General features: G+C 37.3%; 1 protein-coding gene across 1 annotated transcript; it reads right to left on the bottom strand.

Moving 5' to 3' along the window:
- Nucleotides 1-647: 647 nt before the first annotated feature.
- brox (BRO1 domain and CAAX motif containing) lies at nt 648-24,949 on the bottom strand. Its single transcript, XM_056262828.1, has 13 exons — nt 24,820-24,949; nt 23,969-24,075; nt 23,779-23,885; nt 23,515-23,611; nt 19,198-19,293; nt 15,678-15,750; nt 14,610-14,715; nt 10,532-10,621; nt 9,284-9,369; nt 6,499-6,580; nt 5,383-5,533; nt 4,597-4,756; nt 648-1,268 (listed from the first exon to the last, which is right to left on the bottom strand). The coding sequence occupies exons 2-13, from the start codon at nt 24,067-24,069 to the stop codon at nt 1,182-1,184; spliced, it is 1,236 nt and encodes a 411-aa protein (XP_056118803.1). The 5' UTR covers nt 24,070-24,075; nt 24,820-24,949; the 3' UTR covers nt 648-1,181.
- Between the last annotated feature and the right edge of the window lie 343 nt (nt 24,950-25,292).

The raw sequence follows: 25,292 nt of genomic DNA, 5'->3' as shown, positions 1-25,292 counted from the left end.
GGCAGCGAGACATGAGGTTCGTCCAACTCTCACAACCATCCATATTTGGATTATTTGGACAGGTTTCAAATCAGAAGCAAATGAAAATATGACTGTAAATATATACACGTATGGAAACGACGTCCACTGAAAGCTGATATTAGAGATGGTGAGATTATAATCAGACGTTAGTTCTCTGATCTGGGACGCTTTCATCAAATTAACAAAATTAACCGATTTTAACATGAGCTTGTCCTCTCTTCCCACGAACAAATATTAATCATACAGCAGATATTTCATGTGCTAAAAGTGAGTTACAGGTAATAATCTGGGTAATATCCACTTCTGTTTAGTGAAGTTCACAATAATAGTCAAGAAATTATATTTTGCATTAAGCCTATTTTTTAGACCCCTATTTATTATATTAAGACAGAATTATATATATATATAGTGGCTGTCAAATAGATTAATCAAGATTAACCGCATCTAACACAAAACTTTGCATTTATATAATGTGTGCATATATACATATACACAAACACACACACATATATATATATATATATACACACAGATATCATATAAACACAAACTTTTATGTTAGATGCGATTAATCGATTTGACAGCCCTTACATATATATATATATATATATATATATATATATATAGCAATGTCTTAATACAGAAGATTAATGGTTTTAAAATGGTTTTAGACGGGGTAAAATATGACATTTCTGTTTGAAATTTACTCAGTTTAAAGACTGTTAAACATTAGCATTTGTGTTGAGCAATGGATCATTAACCAGCATCAACATGAATAGCCAAATTATAAACATTAAGAGAATTTTTTTTTTAATTCAGTGACCTATAGAAGTTATTCTCTAATCATTGGACCCAATAAACCCTTAATATCTCAATAAAATCGGTATTCTGCTACAGAAAGATAATCAAGTGCATATCAAATGATCACATAATTCAGATTCAGTCTGGGTTATTAGGATTAATTCTTCATCAGACTCACTCAATCGTTCATTAGAACATCTGTCGTTTGTAGTTAAAACACCTTAAAGAGAATCCGAGCACGAGACAGACGCCACTGTTATATCACTATGTTATATTGTTATATATTTGCGCGTGGAGAGAATGACGATTGAAGATGACAGACTCCTCTAGACATCATGTTCACCTGTCCATCGACACCATTAAGAGACGACGCAGCCCGTGTCTGTCTGTGGCTTCAGGTCCGGCTCCTTCACTGGCTTGATCTCCTCGTCATGCTTCGCTTTAGGCTGGAAGGAGGAAACAATTTTAGAGCTTCAGCCGGTAAACAAGGGACATTATGACAGTTGGTGTCCAGAGATACAGAGTGCTATCTATAATAACAAGTGCAATATCACATGAGTGCTGTTTTTACCCGCAAAAGTGATTTCTTTTTTTCAACAGTTTAATAAATTAGTTACTAGTAAATTTTGCCAACGAAAATATTACCTATAAAGCCAGAACAGAACAGTTGTGCATCTCAGAGTAACACAGCGGTGCTTCGTTTCTGACCGAATCAGCGTTTTGAGCGAATCAATCGGGTAAACCAATGATTCAATGACTCATTCATAAAGAGAGCCATTTAGATCACACCTGAATTAATCGGAGAATCGAATGAATGAATGATTCAATGACTCATTCATAAAGAGTGCCATTTAGTTCACTCCTGAATTAATCAGAGAATCGAATGAATGAATGATTCAATGACTCATTCATAAAGAGAGCCATTTAGTTCACTCCTGAATTAATCAGAGAATCGAATGAATGAATGATTCAATGACTCATTCATAAAGAGAGCCATTTAGTTCACTCCTGAATTAATCAGAGAATCAGATGAATGAATGATTCAATGACTCATTCATAAAGAGAGCCATTTAGTTCACTCCTGAATTAATCAGAGAATCGGATGAATGAATGATTCAATGACTCATTCATAAGAGAGCCATTTACTTCACTCCTGAATTAATCAGAGAATTGAATGAATGAATGATTTAATGACTCATTCATAAAGAGAGCCATTTAGTTCACTCCTGAATTAATCAGCGAATCGAATGAATGAATGATTCAATGACTCATTCATAAAGAGAGCCATTTAGTTTACTCCTGAACAAGCGTGCCGCACAAGCCCTCAAAAGTGAAGCCAAAACGTCTCGATCGCCCCCCGGTGACCGGTCCTAGTATAGGTCATAAGCCCCGCCTCCCCATGTTATTCAACGGGACGTGAGACCAACTAAATAATTAAATTACACTTCACATATCTTTTTTCTAAAGATAGTTTCTGTCATTTACTGTAGTTTCTATCACGTTGATGTAATTTCAAGTGTTTGTTTTTAAAATAAGTTAGTTTTTAGTTAGCTATTTGATGCTATAAAAACGGTGCTGTGACATCATGATTGACAGCTGTGATTGACAGGTTCTCTGTGCGAAGTAGTCACTGAAGTACTAACAGACTTTTTTTCTTAATGTTGACTATGTGGTTATTAGTTGTATTTATCTTATTTTAACGAGGTACTGCAATCAGCAGACATCATTGGAGAGGAACGGAGCAGACAAGGCCACTTAAGAAAAGTGCAGGGGCGTGTACTTACGATTGATTCAGCGAGAGTGGGGGCGGGGCCTTGATTTCGCGGCTTTACTTCCTGCTCACGACTGCGCATGACTGGTCCCGAAAACGCTACTGCGCAGACTCAAGTTCCAATATGTCAGCGCCATATCGGGACACTGGCGGCTTCAGTTCTCTCCAATGGAAAAGAACGAAGGGGCATCGTCCATCTTTTTTTACAGTCTATGCTCCTGAATTAATCAGAGAATCGAATGAATGAATGATTCAATGACTCATTCATAAGAGAGCCATTTACTTCACTCCTGAATGAATCAGAGAATCGAATGAATGAATGATTCAATTACTCATTCATAAAGAGAGCCATTTAGTTCACTCCTGAATTAATCAGAGAATTGAATGAATGAATGAATGATTTAATGACTCATTCATAAAGAAAGCCATTAAGTTCACTCCTGAATTAATCAGAGAATCGAATGAATGAATGATTCAATGACTCATTCATAAAGAAAGCCATTTAGTTCACTCCTGAATTAATCAGAGAATCGAATGAATGAATGATTCAATGACTCATTCATAAAGAGTGCCATTTAGTTCACTCCTGAATTAATCAGAGAATCGAATGAATTAATGATTCAATGACTCATTCATAAGAGAGCCATTTACTCCACTCCTGAATTAATCAGAGAATTGAATGAATGAATGATTTAATGACTCATTCGTAAAAAAGCCATTTACTTCACTCCTGAATTAATCAGAGAATTGAATGAATGAATGATTTAATGACTCATTCATAAAGAAAGCCATTTACTTCACTCCTGAATTAATCAGCGAATCGAATGAATGAATGATTCAATGACTCATTCATAAAGAGAGCCATTTAGTTCACTCCTGAATTAATCAGCGAATCAAATGAATGAATGATTCAATGACTCATTCATAAAGAGAGCCATTTAGTTCACTCCTGAATTAATCAGAGAATCGAATGAATGATTCAATGACTCATTCATAAGAGAGCCATTTAGTTCACTCCTGAATTAATCAGCGAATCGAATGAATGAATGATTCAATGACTCATTCATAAGAGAGCCATTTACTTCACTCCTGAATTAATCAGAGAATCGAATGAATGAATGATTCAATGACTCATTCATAAGATAGCCATTTACTTTTAAATGGCGGCAGTGGCTCAGTGGTTCATGTAGGTTGTCTACAAACCGGAAGGTTGGTGGTTCAATCCCCGGTTCCACCTGACCAAGTGTCGAGGTGTCCATGAGCAAGACACCTAACCCCAGCTGCTCCTGACGAGCTGGATGGCGCCTTGTATGGCAAAATGTAAAGCGCTTTGGTGGCCATTGGGTCTGTGAAAGCGCTATATAAATGCAGTCCATTTACCATTTTTACCATTTACTTCACTCCTGAATTAATCAGAGAATCGAATCAATGAATGATTCAATGACTCATTCATAAAGAGAGCCATTTACTTCACTCCTGAATTAATCAGAGAATCGAATGAATGAATGATTCAATGACTGATTCATAAGAGAGCCATTTACTTCACTCCTGAATGAATCAGCGAATCGAATGAATGGATTCAATGACTTACTTATTTAGACATTTACCGCCACCTACTGGAAGTTTTAGACTATCATTTCGTTAAAAAAATTATTTCATATTTCCATACTTTAAAAGGGACAGTTCACCCAAAAATGCTAATTCTACAATCATTTACTTACTCATGTCGTTTTAAACTTGAATGACTTTCTTTTTTTTCAAAACATTTTGAAGAACCATTGACCATTTTATGAACAAAACAAAACAACACATTTCTGGGACAATTCTCAAATGATCTTCTTTTATGATATATATATATATATATATACACACACACACACACACACACACACTGAGACTCAAACCTGAGACCTTTGGGTTACAAGTCCAACTCTGTGTGTGTGTGTGTGTGTGTGTGGACTGTGTAAATGCTCTTATTTGTGGGAAGGGAAAGATCTCCTCACCTTGTCGTCTTTCGGTCCTCTGGTAAGGTCAAAGGTGGCGTAGACTTCAGGTGTGCACTGAGCGCTGAGAGCCGGGAGCTCGAACGGAGTCGGTTCAGCCAAACCATAGCTAGCCTTCAACTCCAGAGCAGGAGCTTCAGCGGGAACCTTGTGGAAGTAACTGACACAGAAATTCAGCCGTGAAAAATTTGTTTTCTATGAAGCTTTTTTTTTAATCATACTGTTAAAACAAGTGTTAAGGAGGACCTATTATACCCTTTTACAAAGTTTACCCTACTAGAATAGGTTTTTATGCTTTATTTTTTTTAAAACACCATATTTTTCACAAGTTTGATATTGTTGCGGCTCCTCTCTTCCCAGTCTGTCAGTAACGCTCTGTTTAATTCCTGTCTCTATGAAGCCCCTCCTTCTGAAAAGCACACTGTGCTCTGATTGGTCGGCTGGATCAGTGTTTTGTGATTGGTCGAGCGCTTCGAGTGTGTTTGGGAAATGTCCCGCCCCTTACCATAACCGCCAGTTTAACACACTACTAACTAACTCAACCAGGCCCCGCCCCTTTATTCTGCATATGAATTATTTAAATGAGGAATATTGTGACGTGTTTGTGACTCAAGAGTACAATGGAGGCGTTTCAGGAGTTCAGAAACACTGACACTGATATAGAGAAGAACTCCCGCTGGAGGGACTTTGTGCTCAAACAGCAACATTACACACTAAAGAAAGATGAACATGTGAAAAAGGATAATAGGTCCTCTTTATATTTTCTCTGGATGTTGGTTGACTCACATGAAGCCGTTCTCTCTCTGGCATTTCTCCAGGGTGTTTTTGATGAACGAGCCCAGTTTCTTAAAGAAGAGCTGCTCCGAGGGTTTGGCGGTGCTGCCGGGACCCTTCATCTGACGGTACTCTTTACACAAGGCTTCAGCGCGCGAGTAACCTACCGCCATTACAACCATTAAAAGAAGGATTTCACACATGTGATTTAACTATTAACTCTTTCCCCGCCATTGACGGAATTTTCCGGCTTTCCGAGTTTTCACTGTTATACGGTAGGGGGCGCTATTACACATCTAATGAAAGATTACTGAATCTCCTGATCAAAACACAGGCGAAGAAGAAGTGAAAGAAGCATTCCTAATGCATATGTACACGATCATTTAACATTAAACCCCATTTAAATGTTACTGAATGAAATGTCGACCCAGGACGAGTTACAGGACTGTGAAGCTTTGATGGACTCGATCTACTCCATCTGTGTTTGAATCACCGTTCTGAATCTAATCTGGATGTAGTCTTTGACAAAAACATGATTTTTTTCAGCTTTTTGCTCAAAATGTTGCTTTTTTAATGAAACTTACCCACATTCAAGTGTTAATAAAAGAATGCATGCGGGTCTGTTCTTTTTGATATATTGCATGTTTTGATATATTGCAACTAAATAATCTTGGGGCCATGAAACGTTTGTGCAAATGGTCAAAAACGCTGGCAGGGAAAGAGTTAAAAGCTCTAAATATTCAGAAACTACAAGTCATCACAGCATCATTTTGCTAAAATACATTCAACCTTTTCAGACAATTATGAAGAAGAATGAAGCATTTTTACTATTACAGCATAAAATTAGTTTTTACTATCAATGTTAAAAATAACTGAATATCTTTGAATATAAAATATGGCTAACACTACAATAAGGTGTCATTTGTTAGCATTAGTCAATGCATTAAACTAACAACGAGCGAAATATTTTTACCTTGTTAATGAAAATGTTCGTTCACAGTGCATTATCTAATGTTAACATATACAACTTTTGAACTTAATAAGTGTCACCAAAATATGTCCACTAAAATACCCAACTGTATTGACTGAAATGTCTGATACTTTAATGTGGGATTTATCTTTGCGTACATTTCTCCGCCTCCTGCAGGGATCTGATGGCCTCTCCACATTTATCACCCGCAAGAAGAGTCTGTCCATGATAGCAGTGTGCCTGCCAATCAAATCAATCAAACAGGAACATATTTATTGCACTAGTGTTGCCAAATGTTGAAAATCCAAACATTCAACTCGTCTGTCATCGTTCAAACTAACAGAAAGTCCCGCCTCAAACTAAAAGCATTTGCTTGAGTCAATATTAAATGTTAAAATGCCCCTATTATGCGATTTTAAAGGTTCCTAATTTAGTTTTTTTTTTGTTTTCAGGTTTACATGATTCCAAGGTCAAAACTTTTTAATTTTCTCATAATATACACTGCAGCATCAGCTCTTTTTTGCAGAGTCTCAAAACAGTTTGTTTGAAGATTCAGTCTCTCTAAGCCCCGCCTCTCCGAGAGCCTGCTCTGCTCTGATTGGTCAAATTCCCAGTCTGTTGTGATTGGTCGAAACTGCCATTACCATATCTGAATTTCAGCTCTTTCTCAGCGCTTGATACACACAGTGATACGAACAGTAATCAATTCTCAATCAATTCTAGCGCAAGTTCTAATCCTTTTTAAGTGATTTTACTTTCGCAGCACAGAAAACATGAACGAGTTCTTCTCGACATGAACAACACGAACCAAACTCTTCCAGTCTCAGCTACAACTACAGTGTTTGAGGGCGGGGCAAAGCAGACGCTGTTCAGCCAATGAAGACCAGAGGCTGGCATTATGCAAATTTGTTACAAACCTATGTAGATTCGAGCTAGAAGTGAGACTGGAATTACTGACGACTCGTTTCAGGCATTTCAGAATCGCCTCGTTCTTTTGGTACACAATATCTACATTTATCTGCACTTGTGACTTGTGACCAGTGATGGGAATAACGGCGTTATAAATAAACGCGTTACTAACGGCGTTTTTCTTTTTCAGTAACGAGTAATCAAACGAATTACTGTTTCCCCCGTTACAACGCCGTTACCGTTACTGATAATAAAATGCGGCGTTACTATAGCCTAATTGAGCTCACTGAAGCGGTTTTCATCCGAGTCGGCTCTCTCTCCGCCATAGGACCTGCAAAGTTTTTTCTCTGGTGTGTGTGTGTGTGTGTGTGTTTATGAGGCGCCGGACTGGACAAAAGTGAAGCGAACGTCGCAAGCAATGTGCGAGAGAGACCGAGCGTGTCCGAGAGCACGCTCGACAGTGTGCGAGAAAGACAGAGGGTGTCCGAGCATTATACATATATATAATAATAATAATAATAATAATTCATTACATTTATATAGCGCTTTTCTAGGCACTCAAAGCGCTTCACATGGAAGGGGGAATCTCCTCAACCACCACCAATGTGCAGCATCCACTTGGATGATGCGACGGCAGCCATAGTGCGCCAGAACGCTCACCGCACACCAGCTTACTGGTGGAGAGGAGACAGAGTGATGAAGCCAATCAGTGTATATATATATATATTAAATATTAATCTATTATGTTTTATTGTTCTACTATAGTAATGATACTATTTAAAATAATATATTGAATTTAATAGGTGTATCTCACATTGTCACACAGCAACATTACAATAGTGTAGATTAGTGTACAATGTATTATAATAATAATTTATTCTATTTAGTGTCCATTTCATTAATTTAACATAATTATTATTGGGGGCATCCAAGTTATTTGACATAGGCCTATTTGAACATTTAAAAAAAAAGAAGTAACGCAATAGTTACTTTCCCTGGTAATTAGTTACTTTTATAATGATTTAACTCAGTTACTAACTCAGTTACTATTTGTGAGAAGTAACTAGTAACTATAACTAATTACCTTTTTTAAGTAACATGCCCAACACTGACTTTGACCTTTTACATTCACAAACAGCTTTATTACACTCTACATGAAAGGGAATATCGTTGCACAAAGCACTTAAGACTCTGACTATCTTAAAGGTGCTCTAAGCGATGTCACGCGTTTTTTAGGCCAAAACATTTTTTGTCACATACAGCAAACATGTCCTCACTAACCGCTGGCTGCCTGTCCCCTGAACACACTGTAAAGAAACGCGATCTCTGTAGACAGCCCAGGCTCCACAAACAGCAACAAAAACAAACTGCGGCGACCCGCTCCCCGAAACATAACAAACTGTTCCAGCCAATCACCGACAAGAAGGGTTTGGGGGGTTAGTGTGCGGATGAGGAGGAGGGAGGGTCTAGCTAGCCTCCGTTTTGTTTGACAATAGTTAGAATGTCAACAAGAAGTGACGTCACCCAGGATCGCTTAGAGAACCTTTAAGTAGGACTACACTGCAATGCATTCTGGGTAAAATAAGACACTTTTCTAAACAAAAAACATGGCAGATCTAGTAAGTTTACCCCAGCGGAAAATATGTGTTTGTTGGAGGAGTATAACAGTTACAAGGACATTTTACTTGGGAAATTCAGCAGAGAATGTAGTAACAAGAAGAAATGTTTCATTTGGAAAGGTCCATTTTTCCCTTTTCTTTCGGCTGTTTGTAATGTAACTGATTGTTACTGTTGGTTGCCAAGGTAACAGATATGCTGCGTTCACAATGTTTGTAATGTAACTGATTGTTACTGCTGGTTGCCAAGGTAACAGAGTCTTAGCCCTAAGTTATTCTGGGGGAAAGGTGTCTAATTTTTTTGTCTAAATTAAGTCTTTATTTTTGTGAAACAGTCTAACTTGCATTAGACTAGTCTATGAGCAAAATTTAGACCGGTCTAAAATAGCTTTGTGAAACCGGCCCCTGATGGACTCACATAAGCCATGTAGAAGTGTTGCTTCAGCTGCAGGTATTTCTTCCATTTACTGCTGCATTCTGGATCCAAAGTGTTCAGAGTGTGATCTGAAAAAGAATATGAAAAATAATCTTCTAAATAATGTATAATGTCTTATTATAAGGCTCTCTGAAGTATTTGATTAATATTTCTGAACAAATGCTCTCATGTGTCCTGCTGGACTTTATAACATAAAATAATTATATAAATTCACGTCAATATTCCATGTGTATTTTTTGGGGGTAAGATGACAATTTTTAGATAAATTCTTATACATTCCAGATAAGATTATGGTAATTAAGTACAACAAGCATGAGCAATTCGTTTCTGTCTGTTCATAGTGCATTTATTAATCTTAACAGATACAACTAATGCATTAATAAATGTTGAAATTAACATTAACTACGGTTAATAAATGCTGTAGAAGTATTTTTATTTCATGTTATATAGTTAACATTAAAGTAAAAACAGTAATATTGCGAAATATTGTGAGTTGAGAACTGTTTTCTATGTGAATATATATTAAAACGTAATTTATTCCTATGATCAAAGTTGAATTTTCAGCATCATTACTCCAGTCTTCAGTGTCACATGATCCTTCAGAAATCACTCTAATATGTTGATCTGATGCTCAAGAAACATTTCTCATTATTATCAATATTGAAAACATTTTTGTGGAAAAAATATACATTTTCAGGATTCTTTGATGAATAGAAAGTGCAAAAGAACAGCATTTATTTGAAATATAAATAATTTGTAACATTACAAATGTCTATAGTCACTTTTGATTCATTTAATTTCTTTCCAAATGATCCCAAACTTTTGTATATATAACAATAAATATACACTCCCACATTTGCCAATTATAATGCAGAATTAAAGGGACAGTTCACCCAAAAATGAAAATGCTGTCATCATTTACTCACCCTCAACTTGTTCCAAACCTGTATGAGTTTCTTTCTTCTGCTGAACATTAAAGAATGTCAGTTGACAGTAGCCATTGACTTCTATACAGTATTATTTTCCTACTATGGAAGTCAATGGGGTCCAACAACCGTCTGATTACAAACAGTCTTCAAAATATCTTCTTTTGTGTTCAGCAGAAGAAAGAAACTCATACAAGTTTGGAACAATTTGAGAGATAGGTTAATGATGATAATTTTCATTATTGAGTGAACTGTCCCTTTAAACAGAGAAAGGTTGATTAAACAGAGTCAGTATTAAACCTACCGGCCTTTTGGTAGAAGTTTGCCGTTTCGAATGCCAGCGCTGCGATGAGGGAGGCGTTGTGCTTCAGCTCGATGGCTCTGGCAATGGTCACTAAAAACACACACACACATGAACCGTCACACACACACACACTTGATTATTTTATTTGGAATGACCAATACTGATTAAAACAACACAGCATCCAAATATTCACAAAGAGCCTGTTATGTTTCACCTGACAATACACACATCGACAATTGTCACAACCACATGAATATATAAATAAATAGGCTATGGATAGAGGTGACATCGCCTTCTCCAAACATGCAGACTGCCTATGATTGCTGACACACACACACACACACACACACATGCAGACTGCCTATGATTGCTGACACACACACACACACACACACACATGCAGACTGCCTATGATTGCTGACACACACACACACACACACACACACACACACACACACACACACACACACACACACACACACACACACACACACACACACGTAGACTGCCTATGATTGCTGACACACACACACACACACACACACACACACACACACAGAACAGTATTTTGCTATTTGCTTAGAGGTCTTTTTACTCAGTCCAGCAATTTGCAGACCTCTGACGCATAATCTGTGCACATGTCCTAGATTTGATTGATTGATTGATTTGTTTATTTAAAGGGGTGGTATAGTGCCCTTTTCACAAGATGTAAAATAAATCTCTGATGTCCCCAGAGTGTGTTTATTTTAGCTCAAAATATTCCACAGATATTTTTATATAGCATGTTAAAGTTGTCACTTTTTGAGCGTGAGCAAAATCGCCTCGTTTTCTGTCTGGTCCTTTAAATGCAAATGAGCTGCAGCTCCCGGCACAGGGGGCGGAGCTTCAAGAGTGGGTGTGTTAGCAGCTCTGATTACCTAAAATGTCAGAAACTGTTCTGCCTTTTATGTTTAAACCGGAGTCAGACAAAGATGGAGAGACTAAGAAGAAGTGACAACATGTAGAATGCAACAAGAAATCTCTGAATGGTTAGTTGATGAATTTATGTTGCTGATGTGGAGTTGACTATCTTTAATTAGCATATTCTATCAGGATAATCAATAAATCGCTTGTATATGAACTGTTGTGAGATGCACACAGAGTGACTACAACAGCTCTTCCTCTTCTCAAAATGGACTGCGTGTTCCTGGGGGCGGGGCTTATGTAAATTTTAGGGTTAGTGATGTCACTAACCCGGGAGGAAGCTCGTGTAGTTCCTACCAGCCGTTTGTTGTAGTCCTTAAAAAACGATTTCTTTAAAAGCAAATATCTCCCTTTGCTTTGAACTTTGTAACTTTGCAGATGTCGTTTACGCTCAAACAGCAACATTACACACTAACTACAGTTAGAAAAGTGAAATCATAATCAACCACCCCTTTAAGTGTCAAACACCATGGAGCCCAGCCCTCATAGGCTTATTAGACACTACAGTAATAATTTCACAAATATCTCCAAGTACCCACGTGACATAACACAGAACCCAACATAGCATAACAAAACCACTAAAAATAACTACACATACAAATAGAGATGGCTTTTTATATGGGATACAAAATACTTTGCCGCAGATAACAGGCCTTTTCTATACATTTTGCCAAAGCAAAAACATCATTTTCAAACAGCCAGCACAAAATCTCCCCTTCATATTTCCAAAATATATCAGGATTTTTTAACTGAATTGATTCAAAAAGAGAGTTCCACGTTAAATCACAGTATAAAAGACAATAAAAAACTAAATGAAATTTATCTTCGTGTGTCCTAGACTACCAAAGATTAGGATGATCAGTTTTGTGCTGTAAACACACACTGCTAAAGCATTTGTTAATGACTGGTATTTTAACATTTTCTCAGAAAAACACAAGTCCATGTAAGCATCAAAACAACAACCCACTTCAGAATGTTTTTAGAAAGTTCATTGACAACTACAATGTCTGGAGTATTTGGATTTTCTCTGAGGACACTTCGTAGAGTTTATCATTCAGATTTGAAAACCATTTGTATGTAGGGGTGTGCGATATATATCGTCTGCGATAATATCGTAATTGTTATTTTAACGATGTGACATTATCGAGTACAGCCTATCCCTCACACACACACACACACACAGAGATTAGACTAGTGCGGGTGCGCATTTAGAGCGCGCACTTTCACTGCGTAATTTAGTCATTAGTATTTTAGTATTTATATAATTTAGTAATAAATATCACAAGAGTGTAGTTTTCTCCAAATATCAGCATGATAACAAATGTTATATTGATTATATACAAGTTTAATAAACAAGAAGGTAATATTAAAGGGGTCATATAATGGTACATGCACTTTTACAAGTTGATTGTACTGAAATGTGTGTTGGCAGTGTCTGTACACAACCATCATATAATGACAAAAATCCATCCAGTGTTTTTGTTTTAATCTCCTTATATGTTTTCACCTGCCTCAAATCGAGCCGTTCGACCGTGTGACGTCACTATATCGGACGCCCCTCCCGCGATTGTTGACTGACAGCAGTGTTTCAACACAGACCCACCCTCGCTCGTGAGCGAGCTGTCATCACAGTTCGTCATTGATACGCTGGAGCAGAATGGCGTCTAAGCGATTGTGGTGTTCTGTTCTTGGGTGTAATAACGAACACAGCAGTCATTTTAATGTTCCTAAATCCAAACCGCTGAAGACGCAGTGGCTGAGTTTTGTTTTCGAAGGGAATATTCCCCACGAGCAACGTCAATGCGTTCATGTTTGCGCTAATCATTTCTCACCAGACTGCTTTATAAACAAGGATCAGTATAAAGCTGGTTTTGTTAAGAAGCTGCTCCTGAAAAAAAAATCGGTGGCAACTATTTATGTTCCCTCTGCACCTCCAGAAGAAGTGAGTGTAAAGTTTTATTAACCTTTATATTAATCTTTGCAAATCGCGAAAAAAAGTTTTTCGTGACCATTAGTTGTAACGTCAATCTGTCAATGAACTAACGTATACATCAGTAAACACACAGCGTTTGTATCTCACTACTCTACCCTGCCAGTACGCACAAAAATAGATCAAAGTGACATTACGTTAACCAACCATTCAGAAACGTCCTGTTCGAGCCTTTATTGTCGAACTTCTTTGCGGCCGTCATCTTGTTCCGGGTCGTGCTGAAAACAGAGCTGTTTTTGACCAGGTAAAATGAGTGTTTTCTTAAAATACTAATGAGAATTTTTAATAAAAGTATATTACAAAGTTTTTATTTAGACCCTAAACATTCATATTAACTTGTACAAAAATGGCATTATATGACCCCTTTAAGTGACTTACATTTTAGACACCATATTCCCTGTTTTTGCTCTATTTGGCGAACGAAAATAGTTCAAAACAAAGCCACACACGGCGGTGTTTCTTACTGAATGAATCAGCCGTTTGAATGAATCGGTTGAATCTAAATGATTCGCTCATTAACAGTGACTCGCTGGCACCTACTGGCGCTTTCAATTTCACATTGAAAGTACCGGTATCTTTTCTTGTTTTAAATCATTTTAAATATCAATATTCTGAAATATCTGAAAATATCAATATTGCAAAGATTACTTTTGTTGATACTGATTTCATTTGATTGGTAACAGCCATATTGTGTCTTATTTTTATAATTGATTATGATTAAATTTATGAAATTGACACAATTGAATTAGGTTTAAAAAATGGCTTTAAAAGGTAAAAATCAATTGAACCATATTGGAAAAAATTAAGAATATCCACGACAGTCCTAAACCTGCAAAAGTACCAACAGAATAAACACACTCAGTAAAATATCGTCTAATAATCGTTATCGAGAAAATATCGAGATATCATTTTTTGTCAATATCGCACACCCCTATTTGTATGCATTGCACTTTGCCCAGAAACTTTGTGCAGTTTCACAGTGTAAAGTATCTCACACACACAGACACACACACACACACACACACACACACACACACACACAAACACAGACAGACACACACACAGACAGACACACACACACAAAAGCAATACTGTAAACTCAGAGTAAACGGAGGCATGTTTTACCCTCCTGAGCCTCGGCCTGACTCTGCACAATGTATGTGTCAATGACTCGGGGCTCCAGGTCTCGGCCCTTCTCTGCTGGAGTGATGAGCCGAGGAATATGAGTCTCCTGACAGGAAAGAGGAAGTCAAATATTACCATGGATCAAACAGTAAGCCACTCATGAGCATGCATTACAGTGGTTTTACCATGTTAAAGGGTTAGTTCACCCCAAAATGAAAACTCTGTCAGTAATTACTCTTCCTCATGTCGTTCCAACCCCGTAAGACTTTCGTTCATCTTCGGGACACAAATTAAGATATGTTTTATTAAATCTGAGAGCTGTCTCACTCCTCCATAGGCTTCTAAGGGATCGAAACTTGCCGGCCCAGAAAGTTATTAAAGACATCGTTAAAATAGTTCGAGTGACTACAGTGGCTCAACCTTAAGTTTATCAAGCGACGAGAATACTTTCTGTGCGCAAAAAACAACAAAACTAACTTTATTCAACAATTAATTTCCTTCTCTGTTGGCCTCGAGTGAGTTCACGTAGTGTAACAGCGCAGCGCTTCTGTGTTGTACGACACACGCATCACACACATGACCAGCGTCTGCCAATAGTGAGCCTCCGTGTGACGTACAACCCAGAAGCGCTGCGCTGTTACACCACGTGAACTCACTCGAGGCCAACAGAGAAGGAAATTAATAGTTGAATAAAGTTGTTATTTTTGTTTTCTTTTTTTGCGCACAGAAAGTATTCTCGTCGCTTGATAAACTTAAGGTTGAGCCACTGTAGTCACTCGGACTATTTTAACAATGTATTTAATAACTTTCTGGCCCGGCAAGTTTCGATCCCTTAGAAGCCTATGGAGGAGTGAGACAGCTCTCAGATTTAATAAAACATATCTTAATTTGTGTCCAGAAGATGAACGAAAGTCTTACGGGGTTGAACAACATGAGGGAGGGTAATTACTGACAGAGTTTTCATTTTGGGGTGAACTATCCCTTTAAGGGGGTTTTAGGCACTCAAATCTCTGTAATTCAGAGTCTTTCTGCTTTAATTCGCCACAAAATAAATCAGGCACATTTTACCTTGAGGGTTTTAAATATTCCAGCAGCGGTTTTCAAACTCTTGTGAACGTCTTTGGCCTCGTCCTCTGTGACGCTACAATGTAAAAAAACAAAAACTTGTAAAAATGCCTTTAATGAAATATTGAAACTAAAAACCCAGACAGAATTTATTACGCTTATAAATACTATATTTTACAGACTGAGGCGATGTGCAGTCAGCCAGACAGTAATAATGACTAGTTTACAGTGCATAATCTCATTTATTACAAGGCTACTGAATATGAATAAATTAAATATTGATTTTGAAATTAAAATAATTTTATTATGTAGGAAGAAAAAGAGCAGTGATCCGTGAAACGTTTTTGTTATTTTAGTATTTTTATACTATTATAGTATGTTATATTATTTATAATTATTATTAATTACCTTTTATTTTTAAATTTTCATATATATATATATATATATATATATATATATATATATATATATATATATATATATATATATATATATATATAAAAATTATATATTTAATATATATATATATATATATATATATATATTTCTTTCTTTTTCCGTTTTATATTTTTCAAGTAATTTTAGTTTGTTTTGTTATGTACTTTTGTCATTTTTTATTAGCTTTTTAAAAATTCTATTTAGCTTTAATTTATTTTTATTTAAGCTTATTTTCTTTTATTAATTTAAGTTTAAGTTTTTCATCTAATATTTATATTTTATATTATTTCAGCTTTATTTCAAATAAAAAATATGATTTTTAATAGTTTACTTTTAGCTAACATTACCAACACTGGAGAGAAGTTATATTGGCACAACTATGTGGGAAATTAGTTGCATGTCTTTTTAAAAACAGTTTTGAACTTCTCCAAACATCAGATATGCCTGCATGTGTACGGCTCTAGCAGTAGACACAACTTATTTGACAGGGTTTTATTTTACAATGCTTAAAGGGATACTTCAGGATTTAGCATTAAGCTTTGTATAAGTAGAAAACCTGTAGTATTTTCAAATTACCGTGCTTTCCACCCTCATATCCCCCTGAGACGAGAGATTTATGTATTTTTTGTCTGGAAAAAAATCCTCCAATGATGCAAAAATCGTCATTTTGCGTCATCGGAGGATTTTTTGGCCAGAGGCTAAAGACTGCAGCCAGTAGTAGGGGCTGTCCCGCATGTTCCCAATCCGGCCATAGAGGGTGGGATCTCACTCACAGAATGTACACATAGTGTCAGACATCTTTTTTTGGAAGCTAAGCTAGACGGCTCTTGTTCTGTGGAGAAAGCTAAGTAGTAGGGGTTACCATCCTCTTTTTCCCGGACATGTCCGGCCGTCGATGTCCGGGATTCAGCTTTTGCTTTCTGCAGTCGCCATTCATTGTTTACATGCACACCTTTTGTTTCAATCTAACTGAATTCATTCCGATTGGTGAATCTGAATGTAGTGTTTACATGAACGCTAAACAAGTGATCGGTTGATGTGCGTTTTAACATTGCTAAGAAAATTCCCGCTCCTCCGTGAGAGATACGAGACCGGTGCGTCTCACAGGTGTCGCTCATCAGTAATCACACCACCGGCCTCGTCCTGCTCGCCACAGTAAGCATAATGAATGGCACGGAATGGATACATGCGAACCGGAAAAATGATTTACGAGCACAATGTGCGAGTAACTACAACCATCGAAAGCGTGACGATAACTAAATAAAAAATAGTTTTGAATGACAAAAATGTTAGATAGTGACGATTTGGGAAGCGATCCAGTCAGAACTGATGTCCTGAGTGCGTTTGTGGTAGAAGCACACATTTGTACTGTAACGTGCTGATCTACCCACCGGCACACGGGCTGACATGCGCTGCATCTCATAAAACGTTAAAAAATGTAAACGTCTGGGAGAATGAGTAGAGCAGACAAATAGATCTGAATAAGAGTGACGACGCAAAAAAAAGCTCTATTTGGTTCGGTTTTCTGTGCGCACACACCCGACCCGAAGCGTGCAGCCATGCACAAAGACACCTATAACGTTACAGCGCGCGAGTACTGAATTGAGCTCTCTTTCGTGTCTGAATGGACAAATACACAACATTATGTCGAAATGTCCGTTTTGAAGAGTATTCACGTAAACTATGTTGGTTATGTCTTAAACAGTTGTGAGTGTATCGGATGTGCATCAGTGCAATTGGATCCGCATGTCATTGGACATGATCCGATGTCTTAAAGTGACAGTGGGTAATAAACCTAATCCGGTCTGTATCCTTAATATTGATCAAGCAACAAAAAAAAAAAAAGAGAAAAGCATTCACTGCTCGTTAATAGCTTTAATAAGGATTCATTATATTTAATTCATACAAATAAATATGTCTGCTGCTTGAAAGACTAAAGAATGATGTATGCAAGTTATAAAGAATGCATATATCATTCATTGAAAAGAAGACTATTCTACTTCTACGGAAAAGTGGTTTTATTTAATTTTAAGATATTTTTTAAGTCACAGTAGTTAAATCTGTATCTGTATTGCATGTTCAAACTTTAAAATCATTCATATTAACAGGTTAATAGATGTTTTCTCCGGGAGTATATGGGTTTAGAGAAATTCTAAATTAATGCATTACAATTGAACTAAACCCATTATATTTTAGTCATCTGAATTGTTTTAGTTTTAGTCGACGAAATACAATAAGATTTTAGTCGACTAAATCTACAGTAGATACTAATACTAGTAAATACTAATACACTCATTTAAACTAGTTTCTCCTCCATGTTGTGGAAAGAGCCTCTGCAGTGGAAAGATGCAGATGTCCACTGCACAGGTGTGCCAATGTGCTCTTAGCCTCCACCTGAGATCAACACATTCCCCTTGTTCTGTTTTACTAAAGTGATTGTAAAGTGTGATTTATACTTCTGCATCAAATCGGCGGTTTCACACCATAGTTGAAAACAAAGAGAAGGAGCACACACGTAGTGTATATATATATATATATATATATATATATATATATATATATATAATAGTTTGTTAAACTCTGTTACTTGAAAATTTTTCACTGCGCTCCAAAATTTCTTTGTGTGCTCCTACATTTTTTCATTTAGGAGCACATGTGCCCCTTGGGAAAAACCTTAGCGTAGAACCCTGTTGTAGAACGCAAAAGCCGAATCCCGGACATTTTGGGCGATCTCGAAACACATTTTCGGGCAGACTCATCACGGAGACTCACTAGTAGCCTAGACTTGTTGTTTAACTACTGCGCTCTGTTACCGGTAGGCGTGGCCTCCTAGGGCAGCGAAGCAAGTGCATTCTGGGAGTTGTTGTCTTTCATCCACATAAGCCAAAAATACATTTTCTGGCTTTTCTCAGTCTAGAAAGCTCCAAATTCAAAAATAATTTCATATTTCTTTTACATAAATGACCCATTTTAAATACACATTAATCTTTCCCGAGGTGAAGTATCCCTTAAAGTACAGCAATTAATACCTTATCACAGAATGTCATCACTGACCAATCATAATCAATTATTCCAGAGAACTTACTTCTCCTTTCCAGCCAGTCGTGAGGCAAACTTGGTGTACCAGATGGCGACATTAAACGCCATAGACACCAGCTCAAAGATCGCATCCTGCTGCGCACTGGAAAACACAAAACATCTTTTTAAATGGGGTCATGCCTCTTAGTCAATAGATTTAGTCCAATCAAACATGTTCTCTTAGTTCAGATTCATCTTTCATTTGGTAGAAGCTCATCAAATTAGATCGATGTCAACATAAACACGTCACATGACCTGCTTTCATTCTCAAAAACCATGAACAAAACTACACAAAAAAAAAAAGAAAATACAGGTTCAGTTGCTGGACGCACTTAGTTTGTTCAGATTAGAACACAATTTGTTTTTTTATGCAATTAAGTATTACTACCAGCTTGATAAATATAATAAATTATGCATTTCAGTGTTTTCTTCCAAGAATGTGACGCTTTTATGTCTAATGCAATATAAAGGTATTTATAATGTACATTGTAATGCTATTTCTTTTCATAAATATTTGTATGCATAATAATATTTGCAGATTACTTGTTACATCTGAAATTGGTTGCTTGTCATGTTTTTTAATGCATTATACTTTCTAAATGAGTAACAATGAATAGATTGTATTAGGCTATAACTCTGGTTACAATTATTAATGAGACAATAGAGAGCCTAAGCCCCTCCCCTTCTGGTCGACCACCATGGGACCTTATTTCGGAAAAATATTGTAATGGTAGTCAATGGCGAGAGACAACAAATATTTTGATTGTGTTTGAATTGTGCCCTGAATTACACATATGATGTTTGTCCATTTAAAACAGTGGTTCTCAATCCTGGTCCTAGGGAGCCACTGCTCTGCACAGTTTGTATGTCTCCCTCATTTAACACACCTGATTCAAATCATCAGCTCGTTAGGAAAGAGCTTTATTAACTGAAGTGGGTGTGTCAGATAAAGGAGACATATAAAATGTGCAGAGCAGTGGCTCCCTAGGACCAAGATTGAGAACCACTGATTTAAAAGATACATTTTAAAGTCAAGAAAGTTGCAGTTTGATGTAAAACTGTTGAGGTATAAGACTGTGAAAATACGTAATTACAAAGACTATAAACCCCAAAGGCGCACATTTTCTCTCATTGAATGAAGCTAACTTTACTGAAGCTAACTTTACTGACGCTAACTTTACTGACGCTAACTTTACTGACGCTAACTTTACTGACGCTAACTTTACTGACGCTAACTTTACTGACGCTAACTTTACTGAAGCTAACTTTACTGACGCTAACTTTACTGACGCTAACTTTACTGACGCTAACTTTACTGAAGCTAACTTTACTGACGCTAACTTTACTGAAGCTAACTTTACTGAAGCTAACTTTACTGACGCTAACTTTACTGACGCTAACTTTACTGACGCTAACTTTACTGACGCTAACTGTACTGACGCTAACTGTACTGAAGCTAACTTTACTGAAGCTAACTTTACTGACGCTAACTTTACTGACGCTAACTTTACTGACGCTAACTTTACTGACGCTAACTTTACTGACGTTAACTTTACTGACGCTAACTTTACTGACGCTAACTGTACTGACGCTAACTGTACTGACGCTAACTGTACTGAAGCTAACTTTACTGAAGCTAACTTTACTGACGCTAACTTTACTGACGCTAACTTTACTGACGCTAACTTTACTGACGCTAACTTTACTGACGTTAACTTTACTGACGCTAACTTTACTGACGCTAACTGTACTGAAGCTAACTTTACTGACGCTAACTTTACTGACGCTAACTTTACTGAAGCTAACTTTACTGACGCTAACTTTACTGACGCTAACTTTACTGACGCTAACTTTACTGACGCTAACTTTACTGACGCTAACTTTACTGACGCTAACTTTACTGACGCTAACTGTACTGACGCTAACTGTACTGAAGCTAACTTTACTGATGCTAACTTTACTGAAGCTAACTTTACGGAAGCTTCCTTTACTGAAGCTAACTTTACTGAAGCTAACGTCTGTCATTGTTTCTATAGTCTTGCGTTATAATCGTAACGTTACGCCGTCATGCCTGAGTGTTTTGTTCCAGACTGCACACACACACACGAGCTGCGGATCTCGCTCGTTGTTTTGCTTCCCGGGAGATGTTGTTCATTGAGCGATTTTCACATAAAACTAAATGTTACTCTTCTGTTTTATGACAAACTGCGACTTTCTTGACTTTCATAATTATCTTTTAGATTGACAAACATCATATGTGTAATTCAGGGCACAGTTCAGACGGAATAAAAGATAAGTTGTCTCTCGCCATTGACTACTAGGGGTGTCCCAGACATTTGTAATGTCCACAAGAAGTAGTCATGATCAGTTTTCTAATATGAAGCGGGCAAAGAAAAGCACAGCGTGGGAGCACTTTAAAATCGAGAATGACGAGGCAAAATGCAAGTATTGCAATGCAGTGCTTAGATATACTTCAAGTACAACCTAGTTGTTGTACCATCTCAACAGCCAACACCCGGGCATCATTATGGTGTGTTCACACCGAACGCGAATAGAGCGTCAAATACGCGTCTATCGCGTCTAGTTAGACGCTTGAACATTGGCTCGAGTTCAAATTTTTCAACTTGCGCCGAAGACCTTCGCGGCAAACCTGTCGCCCAATTCGCGTCATTCGCAACAGATGTTGTCAGATGTTTGTTGTTTTAATCGGCGAGACTCCCAAGATGTGGATCAGGAAACGCCAAAACAATGAACGCTCTTCCGGTATGACGTGATTCGGACGGTGACGTCACGCACACGCCCATTGGGTTAAGCCCTCATTTACGTAATTTATTAAAAAACATGTTTTGGCAGTTTCTAGTTTCTAGTTCAGTTTCATGTAGAGATAGCCTAAATGAAATCGATCATTTTTTTTTTTTTTTTACTTGTATAGGTTTTTGTGGTTTCTGTTCTAATATAAGTCATAATGACTTGGTGCAAGAAAGAGCAACACAAACAAAAATGAATCCAATTAATTAAACTTACATTAGAGTCACCACATCCGTGTGAATGTCTTATTACCCAGAATAAATCAAATTTTAAGGATCAAATACCAGTGTGTATGTGTGTGTGCGTGTGTGTGTATGTGTACTCACACCCATTTGTTTGCATATACTGTATATATTTTTATATATATGTGTGTGTGTGTGTGTGTATAATATATATATACACACATATTATATAAACAAAAACTTTTATTCAACTTCCAGACTGCACACACACACGAGCTGCGGATCTCGCTCGTTGTTTCGCTTCCCGGGAGATGTAGTTCATTGAGCGATTTTCACATAAAACTAAATGTTACTCTTCTGTTTTATGACAAACTGCGACTTTCTTGACTTTCATAATTATCTTTTAGATTGACAAACATCATATGTGTAATTCAGGGCACAGTTCAGACGGAATAAAAGATAAGTTGTCTCTCGCCATTGACTACTAGGGGTGTCCCAGACATTTGTAATGTCCACAAGAAGTAGTCATGACCAGTTTTCTAATATGATGCGGGCAAAGAAAAACACAGCGTGGGAGCACTTTAAAATCGAGAATGACGAGGCAAAATGCAAGTATTGCAATGCAGTGCTTAGATATACTTCAAGTACAACCTCGTTGTTGTACCATCTCAACAGCCAACACCCGGGCATCATTATGGTGTGTTCACACCGAACGCGAATAGAGCGTCAAATACGCGTCTATCTGTCTATTCAGACGCTTGAACATTCGCTCGAGTTCAAATTTTTCAACTTGCGCGGAAGACCTTCGCGGCAAACCTGTCGCCCAATTAGCGTCATTCGCAACGCCTGGCGCGAATGATGTGTCTATTCGCGTCTTTGCATTGACTTTGCATGTAATCTACTCGCGCAAATAATTAAATTCGCGTTCGGTGTGAACATACCATAACTGCTCTGTCCTTACCACTGTGTTTTATTTCTATAAATTAATTTCGTTTCAAATGTGGTCCAACCAGTTATTAAAGGTGTTAAAAATGAACTACCCCTTTCTCGTGTGTCTGTATCTCGGGGTTGCGGCGCGACACTATGGTTAACCGAGTATTAACCGCTAAGGGCCTCGGTTAACGGTTAATGAAAAACTTGAAAACGTGCAGCCCTATTGACAATGACTACCATACATATTTTTTCCGAAATAAGGTCCCATGAGCCGGAAGCGGAGGGGAGGGACTTAGGCTCTCTATACAATGCATTATAAGGTTTATTACAAGGCAATTTGTGTTGAGTCGTTATTGGTGAAACCAGCTGATTATTGCTGAACCACATTGTATGATAGTTACCTTGCAATATTTCCCTGTAAAGTGTCAGTCCATTTGAAGTTCTGGATGAACCGGAGCTTGCTCTCTTGTGTGGTTCCATCCAGCGGCAAAATGAATCCTATGTGAATTATAAAAAATAGAAAGTAGATTTTTTTTTTAACAATGCCAACAAAACAACAATAAAATGCCTCTGAGCAACATAAATGCAAATGAATCAAATCAGCATGAGCAACATGGAAATATCTGACCAGAGCCACAAGAGAGGAAATATAATAATTCACAAACCCTGTAAAAGAGCGAAATATTCATCACTGGATTTCTTCATAATCTCTGGGGTACATGTGGCATCGGTGAACATGTCCAGAAGTCTGGCCCGTGTCGTTCTCAGGTCACTGAGACAGAGGTTTTACATGTACGTCATAAATACAGTGGCCCACAAAATGAATATACAATAATACCCGAATAAAATCCTCACTTGCAGATCTTATTGGCAGCGGGACTGGATGCCACACCATACAGGTTGAAGGACACGGGCGCTGTGGATTTCAGAGGGTTTCGGTGGAACCAGTGAGTCATGGTGACCTGAACAAGAAGAAAGACACTATTATTAGTAGTTTCTGTTTTATTAATGCATTTCAGGACAATTAATTTGCTGTTGTATTAAACTATTTTAATACGGTACTACGTCACCACCAAAGTCCGACATTTAATCTGGATCGTGACCATTAGGGAACAACTGGTTGAGTAGAATTATTCTCGAGAAACAGAGAAACACGTCCATGTGACTAGAATAACTAAGCTAGACGTTATGTGATTTTCTATATAACAGAATCTAGACAGATGGTATTAAACACTGACATTTTCATTCAGATTGAAAAGTTATGGACAGCTAAATTTCTGAGCACATTTCACATCTATTAATATGCAGTGTTTGTAATTTACAAAAGTAGTAACACTTATGAGATCAGATCAAAAGATCATTGGTTCAAGTGCTGTATGAACTGTGAACGAGTCATTAGTGAAGGCAGGTCCATTTATAACATCTCGGCCTTGTTTATCATCAGCTCTATGTGAATAAAAACAGACACAGAAACAATACACCAGTTAAAAACGATCTACTGGTGATGCTTTATCGTCTACATATGAAAAAACGCTGATCTGTGATCTTAATGCTGTTCATAATGCGAATAAAAATCTGAGAGAAATGAACCGAGTCAGAGACTCGCTGTTCAACAGCAGTCCACTAGTAAACACAGCAGCTACCGGCTCAAATCTCACAACTGATTTATAAAGCTTGTTTTAAATGAAAGAGATATGTATTTATACCAGTAATGTGTCGACTGTCAGATGTTTGTTGTTTTAATCGGCGAGACTCCCAAGATGTGGATCAGGAAACGCCAAAACAATGAACGCTCTTCCGGTATGACGTGATTCGGACGGTGACGTCATGCGCACGCCCATTGGGTTGATCCCTCATTTACGTAATTTATTAAAAAACGTGTTTTGGCAGTTTCTAGTTTCTAGTTCAGTTTCATGTAGAGATAGCCTAAATGAAATCGATTTTTTTTTTTTTTTTTTTTTTACTTGTATAGGTTTTTGTGGTTTCTGTTCTAATATAAGTCATAATGACTTGGTGCAAGAAAGAGCAACATAAACAAAAATGAATCCAATTAATTAAACTTACATTAGAGTCACCACATCCGTGTGAATGTCTTATTACCCAGAATAAATCAAATTTTAAGGATCAAATACCAGTGTGTATGTGTATGTGTGTGTGCGTGTGTGTGTATGTGTACTCA

The sequence above is a fragment of the Rhinichthys klamathensis genome, unplaced genomic scaffold (genome assembly GCF_029890125.1).
Source record: "Rhinichthys klamathensis goyatoka isolate OS25496 unplaced genomic scaffold, OSU_Roscu_1.1 h1tg000196l_1, whole genome shotgun sequence".
Taxonomy (NCBI): Eukaryota; Metazoa; Chordata; class Actinopteri; order Cypriniformes; family Leuciscidae; genus Rhinichthys; species Rhinichthys klamathensis.
This window is presented reverse-complemented; position numbering and strand designations above follow the sequence as displayed.